At 39.0% G+C, this 9,470-nt stretch overlaps 1 protein-coding gene across 1 annotated transcript in view; it reads right to left on the minus strand.

Annotated features, from left to right (window-relative positions):
• The window catches only part of LOC127639695 (contactin-associated protein-like 5), a 73,998-nt gene extending 66,369 nt beyond the window's left edge, over positions 1–7,629 (minus strand). The window contains exon 1 of the mRNA XM_052121856.1: positions 7,202–7,629. Within this exon, the coding sequence (XP_051977816.1) occupies positions 7,202–7,277 (76 nt within the window). The 5' untranslated portion in view covers positions 7,278–7,629. The remainder of the gene's footprint in view (positions 1–7,201) is intronic.
• Positions 7,630–9,470: the final 1,841 nt, after the last annotated feature.

The raw sequence follows: 9,470 nt of genomic DNA on the forward strand, positions 1-9,470 counted from the left end.
ATATTTTGAAGCTGTCAACTAATGCCATGGACATTAGACGTCACTTTAATAGAATGGTGTTCTGCAAAAGAACTGGAAGTACAACAAGGTTTAAGCGTTAATATTTTAACAGCTGAAACTGCTTAGTATGTACATGGCCAGATGTAGCACATTGTTTTCCATTGTTGTCGATTCTTCCTTTGGTTCACACAGCAGTCTAAGAAAACAATACTACTTTGCTTGATTCACCAAAGCCTTGATTGGCCATCCAGTTAAATAGACAACAATACACAATCTGCAATCCAGGCCACCATCAAAGCCTTGGAGATCTGTTTATAAAACATTTTCTCTACTATGAGAGCGAGAAATGGCTAATGCGCGGTTTCTCGAACAGTATGGGATATCTGCAGAACTTTCTTTTTGAGAAATCTTTTTGAAATGCCATTTGCAGCTTGTTAGGGGTTTGTTGTGCATTGAATGATATTTACAAAGTACGGGAGCATATGTTTGGCAGCCTAAACGCCGACTAACAGCCTGAACAGCATCTCATTAGAGGAAGATACATTAAAGCAGTGTGTTTTTCAAGGTACTGTCAGGACAGAACATCAGTCTTTATGATCAGCTGTGTTCAGGGTTGTTATTATTACCGGCTTTTAGTTTGATGGATTAGACCTGTCAATCATTTCTCGTGGTTCTCTGGGGTGAGAGCTGGGAGGGCTGGTTGTTGTTGTCGTTTTATTTTTTGTTAGTGTTTTGTGTGTGTGTGTGTGTGTGTGTGTGTGTATTTATCACTTTGTGGGGACCAAATGTCCCCATAAGGATAGTTAAACCCCAGATTTTTGACCTTGTGGGGACATTTTGTCGGTACCCATGAGGAAAACAGCTTATAAATCTTACTAAATTATGTTTTTTAAAAATGGAAAAATGCAGAAAGTTTCCTAGGAGGGTTAGATTTAGGGGTAGGGTTAGGGGATATAATCTATAGTTTGTACAGTATTTAAACCATTATGTCTATGGAAAGTCTCCATAAAACATGGAAACACAACATTTTTCACTTTTCATGATCCAATCGATTCCTGATGCATAAAACAAGTCCCAGTTTACATTTTTGATCATTGAATGTACTATTTCACTTGGAAATATGAAATAAAACTGGTTGTGAATGTCATTTTAAGTTGACTTAAGTAGGATGTGTTTATGGATCAACGTCTTATGATGGTCCTGGAACAGCATTCCTGTCAAACAAATGTTCTAACCTAACACCTAACTCTATTCTAACCATTTGTTCTAACCTAACACCTAACTCTATTCTAACCATTAAACAAGCCTAAAATAAAAGGGAAATTATTGGTTGATACTGTAAGAAAGGCATTCATGCTCTAAGCCCAACCCTTAATGTGAAATCTTATTGGTTAACAGGAGTTTATTCCATAACCAACAACGTTAATCCAGGAGAATGTCCTATTTAGCGATACCACAATAATCAAGTGTGACCATGATTTTGCTAAGTAGGACATATTCCTGGAACAACGTTGCATCAATCAGCCAGTCACATTTTACACTTTGTTTTGAGGTTGAGGATTCAACAACATTTTCCCATTAACTCTATGAGAGGTTAATGGCTAGTGTGAGGGTTGAGATTAGAGATAGGGTTGTTTTAAAATGATATATATATCATCATTATCATTATAAATCATCAAAACCGACCTCTCTACCCTAAACTTTAAACCTAAACAATAGTGCCATAAAAAATACAATTACTGAAGCAAGCACATAATTTTTTGGTGCTTCTATGTTACTTTCGGCTCATGTTTTGACTCATGTAATCTTCAGGATTTATACCCCGGTCCTTTACATCGCAAGTGCAAAGCTCTATCAGTTACTACTGCGTAATTTGTTCACACTTGTAAATGTACTTGGTTATGTATGAAATCTTTAAACTCCATTGTTTCAAGCGTCGCAGTGCGCTTCACATGAGTATTCACCCTATTTGTATGGCGCAAAGAGTAACTGCCTACAGTATGTTTAACTGGAGCCAGCTGGTACGTGATTCCTGTGCGGTATGTGTAAACCTTACTCCCTTGGCCTCAAGAGGGGCACTAGCGACTGACACTAGAGGCTGTAGCATTTAGCCTCCACGTTAGCACTCCCGCCTCCCATGCTGGCTGATGCCGGTTCGAATCCAGCTCGGAGCGGGTCATGCAGGACAAGTTGCATATGTACAGTGCTCGAAATAAGTAATTTAAAAGGTTCCAAGTTAGTTACGGACTGTCACACACAGTCTTTTTAATTGTAAGTATTTCCAGCACATGCTCTAGATCTTCATTTTTGACCGTTGCAGCGCAGTGTTTTTTCTCTGTCTCGTGCAAGAGTGCCACGTCTTTTAGATGCCATGTCAGTTTAAAGAGATCTTAAATCAACTGTTAAAAATGCATCTCTGGGGGCATGGGTAGCTAAGCAAGTAAAGACGCTGACTACCACACTTGGAGACGCAAGTTATAATTCAGGGCGTGCTGAGTGACTCCAGTCAGGCTTCCTAAGCAACCAATTGGCCCGGTTGCTAGGGTGGGTAGAGTCACATTAGGTTAACCTCCTCGTGGTCACTATAATGTGGTTCTCGCTCTCTGTGAGGCACGTGGTGAGTTGTGCGTGGATGCCATGGAGAATAGTGTGAAGCCTCCACACGCACTAGGTCTCCACGGTAATGCTCTCAACAAGCCACATGATAAGATGCGTGGATTGATGGTCTCAGACGCGGAGGCAACAGAGATTTGTCCTCCACCACCCAGAAGTCACTATGCCACCACAAGACAAAAAAGGCATCTCGAGACATCAGTGTTGTTGGGCTGCATCTTGTTTTTTTAGCACAAGTATGCAATTGCTTTGAACAGCCACTTAATGCTTGGGTATACTTCATTTTTCGACGTGACATTTCCGTCCCGCACACAGTCGAGTGCTCAGCCTTTCAAAGTATACTTTTGCGACTCCACACAGACACGATCAACGTATGTGCACCACGACTGCTTTGTGATACCCACAGCACACACAGACGTACACTGTCCTGTGCTGATGACTATGTAGGCAGCGAGGCATTGGAACAGAGCTTTTCTGGACCTTAGACACTAAGAATCTGTCTTCTAAACAGAACCATTATAAAGCAGCTAACATTAAACAGCAGCTAACAGTCAATGTTATACCATTACAACACGTGTATTTATTACTATTTCATATATTTAATTTTTTTTTACAAGTACAAGCAGATTTCTTGTATTTAATCAAAGCCTCGGGGGCCCTTGAAGAAATATTCAAACTTTATTACTTATCTTGTGATGACTTGCTCGGAATTTCCTATGGAATTTGCCACTTGATGTAAATATAGATATTCTGCTGATCTCACAGAGAGCAGCAAAGACTCTTTTCTTTTTTTCTTTTTCCATGATCATCCCACGCATCTTTCAAAATAGATTTTCTGGCATTTCTAAAACGTCTTAAAATACCCAATGGCGCTGTCATGATTAACACTTCACCGGTGGTGAGAAAACCAGACAGAGGCACGCGGGTAAAAGGCCATTTATGAGCTGGCCTGGAGATTTGTTGGGGGAAAGTTGTTTGTCTTTAACTTCTAAGGTCAGGCTCAAACAACAGCTATGGATCCGCTTCTTGTTTGGGGGCCGAAATTACAGCTGACACATGTGCTGACAAGATCGAGGCAATTATTGAGTTAGACAATGATCTACTATACAGTGCAAGCACTGCGATTTTCTTTCCTAGACAGTGAGAGAGAGCAAGAGAGTGGACATTTGAGATAGAAGGCCAGAAAATATGCCCTAACTCTCCATGAACGAGTTAGCAATGGTGTAGTGGTGACTGACGTGGCAAAAACTCATATATGACATTTATATTAAAAGATCTGTCTTTTTAGCTGGACATCTGCAAAATCTTTAAAGAAATGCCAGCTTGTAACTGGCCATGGCTCTATCATATTCTTGCTTTCTAACCAGAATGATCCATAGTTCTTATTGAACATCATACCAAACCCCCTTTATTCTAATGTTTTAAAAGGAGAGAAAAGTCCCTACTGGTTTTTTCAGAGTCTGGACCTTACTGATCAGGTAATTAAAAAGAGTAATTGACTTGCACGGCTGAAAGCTGTCAGGCACATTCGATCAAAGCAGAGAACAAATCTAGGCCACCAAACACAGAGACTCCAGCTCAAAGAGATTTTGGCTCTCATTAGATTTAATAGACCGCTATACTTGCATTTCACAAGCGTGCATATCTCTAGCAAATTACTGTATATCCATAAACAGCACAGTAAATAAAGTATACTGCGGCAGCGTTATTTTCAGCCTGGTTCCAGTTTTGTATTTCATTACGAGACAGACTTCTATCTATTTGCAATCTGTTGAATTAAGAGTTTGTTAATTATAATTTATACAACCTAATGGTTTATGGGAATGGCAGGGTAAGTGCAGTTATTAATATCGGCAAACTGCTCATGCTTAACCACAGATGGTTTCATGCCTGCAACGTCCTACGGCCTTCTGTTATTTCTCTAATCTATAATTATTATCACGCTAATATTTATTTAGCAAGAAACGTGACACTAATTATGCAGCTCACATGAAGAATGATATTTTTGAACTCATCCATTTCCTACAGATCAGGCTTCAAATGAGCCAAATCAAGATTAAAGGAATATTCCAGATTCAATACAAGTTAAGCTCAATCTACAGCATACGTGGCATAATTCTGATTACAACAAAGATCAGTTTTGACTTGCACCTTCTTTTCTTTAAAAAAAGAAGAAGCAAAAATCGAGGTTACAGTTAGGCACTTACAATGGAAGTTGAATGGGGCCAATTTTTGGAGGGTTTAAAGGTAGAAATGTGAAGCTAATAATTTTAAAAAGCACTTACAGTCGTTTTAGCATTTTATGGCTTATGGCGTTATGTCTTAAAATTGGCTGTAACTTTGCACAGAACAGTTTACTAAGCGATTTTACCACATTTAAACCATGTCAACATGCATATTGTTCATGTCTTGTGGATATACTTTTGAAACAGTATGTATTTTAACTGCTACGGATTGGCCCCATTCACTTCGATTGTCAGTGTCACACTGTAACCCAGATAATGAATTTTTGTATTATTATTTTCTTTTTAAAGGAGGGACATTTTGAAATACAATTCATGGTAATCAACATTATGCCACAAATGCTGTCGATTGAGTTTAACTTGTATTGAACCCGGAATACTTATCTAATCTTAAAATGCAACACGGCATTTGATTGGCCAACTCGTGCATTTTGTGACTTTACCGACCCAAGTGCTCCTCATTTGCATTTGATTATATATTTATGACATCATAAAGGGTCACATGCATCTTCTAATATGAAATGAATTCTCAGAACACCATAGCTATCCATGAGCGCTGCCAAGACTTAAAATGCACAATCTCTATTTAGAGGTTGTTTAGATGAATATGCAAATGAACCATTGGGAATTTGAATATTCATGTTGGACAACCCCGAATGCTATATCAAAAAGAGGAAGCAAATCTCCCTGTGAGAGTTATTTAACTGATAACACTAGCCTTCTCCTAAGCTCAAACACTTTTGTATGGTCTATTTATTTCAGCTTGTTTGGTTTGTTGGTTTTGTAAATCAAAAGTGTTTCAATGTGTCCTTCAAACATAAATCAACCAAAATGGTAAATACTTCCAAAATAATTAGGGTTAGTGTTAGGATTTAAAATTAGCTGAATACATTTTTATCAATTTAAGAGGCCGCAAGCGTAACAGAACAAAATGGTGTTTCTTATCTTAATTAACATTCAAATAAATAATTACATAAGACTTTGTGGCAAGTGTCTGGCCCTTGAATGGGGGCCTTTGACTCCTTCAGATGTCAAAGGCTTGATGAGTCTGATCTAGAAATGGAAACAGCGCCTCCTAGTGGTGACATCGCAACTCTAAATTGGCTAAAGCAAAGTCTACAAAGACATTCTTTACATTTTATATAGATCACAACATGTAAAGATTGTTTGGATTATATATGTACCATTTCAAAGCCTTTAATTATTGCTTTGCATTCATGAATTTCACTATTCTTGGCATGCATTCATGCGTTTGTGGACTGTATGAACATGTAAGCCAAATAGTGCAACATTGACTGAACTGGACAGTCTGGACTGTCACATTTCTCCCTGACTGCCCTCATAAGTTCAGTGGAAGCACCATAAACATCTGTATTCATTTAATTCAGTGGATTTCCCACAGTGATGCATAAATACTTAAACTCATACTGTACAGAGCCATAAAAATATAATGAACAGATATGCTGTCTCTCGAGCTGTCATCATTCTGACAGCTTTAAATTCTCCCAAAAATAGACTGTTTTGAATCTTTAGAGATTTGAACCTTAAATATAAATTCAAAAGCCACTTATGTCACTGTTAATATATAACACAGCCCAACATCTTGCATTAGATATAACATATACAGTCAAATATAGAGTAAATTGACAATAAAGTTATTTCTGGAAATATTTTAATTTGGTGCCAAAATATCAGTATTACAACTTCATGCATCAATAAATAAATAAAATACATATATATATATATATAATAGATTAAATATTTCCAGAAATTGCACATTTACATTTAAATATAATTGTAAAATTCCTGGAAATATTTTAATTAGGTGCGAAATATCAGTATTGTAAATTCATGCATCAATAAATAAATAAATGAAATACTCACACACACACACACACACACACACACACACACACACACACACACACACACACACATACACACACACACACACACACACACACACACACACACACACACACACACACATCTATATATATATATATATATATATATATATAAAATTGTTGTTTTATATTTTTTAACAGATTTATATGTTTTATGTATGTAAATACTTTCAAAATATATATATATACATATAATTTTTTTATTATATGTAAGCTATTTATTTTTATATATTTATATCAGTTATATTTAGTATTTTTAAATACTCTTTAAAATATTAATTTGTATGTTAAATACTCGCTATCTATCTAAAATGCATATTCTAAAAACAACAGTATTTAAAAAGCTTTTACAAATATTTATGTGTATATTTTCAAATGACTTGTTCTTGTTATTTTTGCATATTTATAAATCAAGACAATGAATATCAATATACTCACATTTATTCGCTGCCAGCGTGGTTCGTAACGCGCACAGGAGCGCGAGCGCGAGCGCGAGCGCGTGGAGACTCAGCATCTTCTCTCCAAAAACACAATAACCTCGATCCAAGTTTCACTATATTCCCAAGCAGGGTCAAACAGCTCCAAAAGCCTCCCGGTGGTTTGGGTCCGGCGGCTATTCGGCTGTCTAACCCCGAGCTAGTGTTGCCAATGATGAAACGAATGAGACGCTCTCCTCCATAGTTCCACTTAAACACATGCGTTTGGCTCTTCCCAGGAGACTCTTCATATAGTAAGTTTTTCGCTGGTTTTGTCTTGGTAAATTTACATTTGAGTCATATTCCGAAGTGTATAGGTCCAGATCAAGTCCAAAACAGACTATCTGCTGTGACGGAACGGCGAGAGACTTGCGGTTGATGCGTTTTTTGCACGTTGAGCCACCCTGAAGAGGCAGCGCACTGTAAGCCGAATGATTGGATCTTTGGAGAGCTGTGCAGTTTTGCGAGAGTGAGAGAGAGAGAGAGAGAGAGAGAGAGAGAGAGAGAGAGAGGCGCGCTTGGAGAGTGAATTTCAGCACCACAGATGTGGACAGCGCTTTAGTTAGGGGGCGTTCACTTAGGATGCGTTCTTGCAATCAAACTGCTATTCCCTACCAAACCATTTTAGATTGCCAAAACGTTCTGGGAACGTTACCATTTTTATTTTTTTTTTGGTTAGCCTCTAGATTCCATGATTCTACAACCATAATGCTAAATAAGATTGGTGCTTGCAAATTCCTACAGTATTTCAAAATACGGTCTTGGAAGAACTGAAGGAGAAATGTTTGAGTTCACATTTACATTTCTGACTTGTGTTTTACTCTTTATTTTTTTTTAACTCTAGAAGATACACTTTTCAGTTTAGTAGTGTCTTTTATTATCAAGAGAAATGTCTTAGTAGGAGAGTTAAGCAAACGTCTCCATTTGCTCTCCTTTTAATCTCACTTCCTTTGATTTGTCTTTAATACAGGTGTTTTTCTTAAGAACATCAGTACATATTATCAAGGCAAAAAAAAAATAAAGTAACCATTGTCTGTTCTCCACACTTGTTCGCATAACTAAAAACAATAACGTAACCAACTGAACATAAAATAACTTTTGAGTTGTTTCAATGCTTTCAAGCTTTACTTAATCTATTTGAGTAGGACAACAATATTTTTTATTTTTTGAGTGGTTAACTGAAACTGGGCAGGGGATTTCTAAGGGTGCGTTGAAGTTATGTCGGAATGATCGTATTTACGGGCTGACAACCACCTAACCAGCTAAGACTGATATCACTACAGCCTGGTTTCTCCAGAATTGAAATGCTAGATTTGATGTGTTTCCTTATAGATTAAATCATTAAGAGTTGGGTAACTGAGGAAATGACTCCCTGTATCATCCAAAGTACTAGGAAAGAACTTTGTGTGACGAGGAGGAGGGCGGGGCCGTTAAGAAACAACGCCGACCCTGGATCAGGCTAATCATCCAGAAGGAGGACAAAGACAAGCCAGAGGCGCCAGTTCAAGAGAGAGAGACACACACATGGCCGCACTGCATGTGTGTCTGCATTTATGTTTGCTTTATGTTGAGTTTTATCATTAAACTTTATGTTGACTGTTTAGCTGGTTCCCGTCTCCTCCTTGCCCATCCCTCACCCTGTTACATTGGTGCTGAAATCCGGGAGGGAGGAGGGATGCGCTGTCGCGGAGTCCTTGCCGCTGCCATCCACCAGTGGAGCAGCCGCATCATCTGCATAGGGACAGAGGGGTTGCTGCCGGCTGCTGAGAGCTGGAGGCCGGAGGACTCACTGCTGTCTGCCAGGGGAGGAGTGAGCTGGCGTCCGCCAGAGGGCAGAGGAGCAGTTGAGGACCAGGCGACAGCGTGTCCGGGAACTGGCGAGCAAGTTCGTCTCTCTCTCTCTCTCTCTGTTGCTCTGCCTCGCTCTTTCCCTTTCCCTCCGCTCATCTCTCCCAGGGCTCCAAAAGATGTGGAAAACCTGCCGGCAGGGACAGCCAGAAGGGCAACACCCCCTCCCTCCAGGAAGGCAATGGAGGAGTGTGACGAGGAGGAGGGCGTGCCGGGCCGTGAGGACACACGGCCAGCCCCGGATCGGGCTAATCAGCCGGGAGGGGGATAAAGACGAGCTGGAGGAGCAAATAATGTAATGTGTCTAACATTTCTAGACTGTACCAATGCATCTGTGCACAGAATATTCAGATAAATTGTACAGCTGCATATGCTAAATATAT

This window comes from Xyrauchen texanus, chromosome 48 (assembly GCF_025860055.1).
Source record: "Xyrauchen texanus isolate HMW12.3.18 chromosome 48, RBS_HiC_50CHRs, whole genome shotgun sequence".
Classification (NCBI taxonomy): Eukaryota; Metazoa; Chordata; class Actinopteri; order Cypriniformes; family Catostomidae; genus Xyrauchen; species Xyrauchen texanus.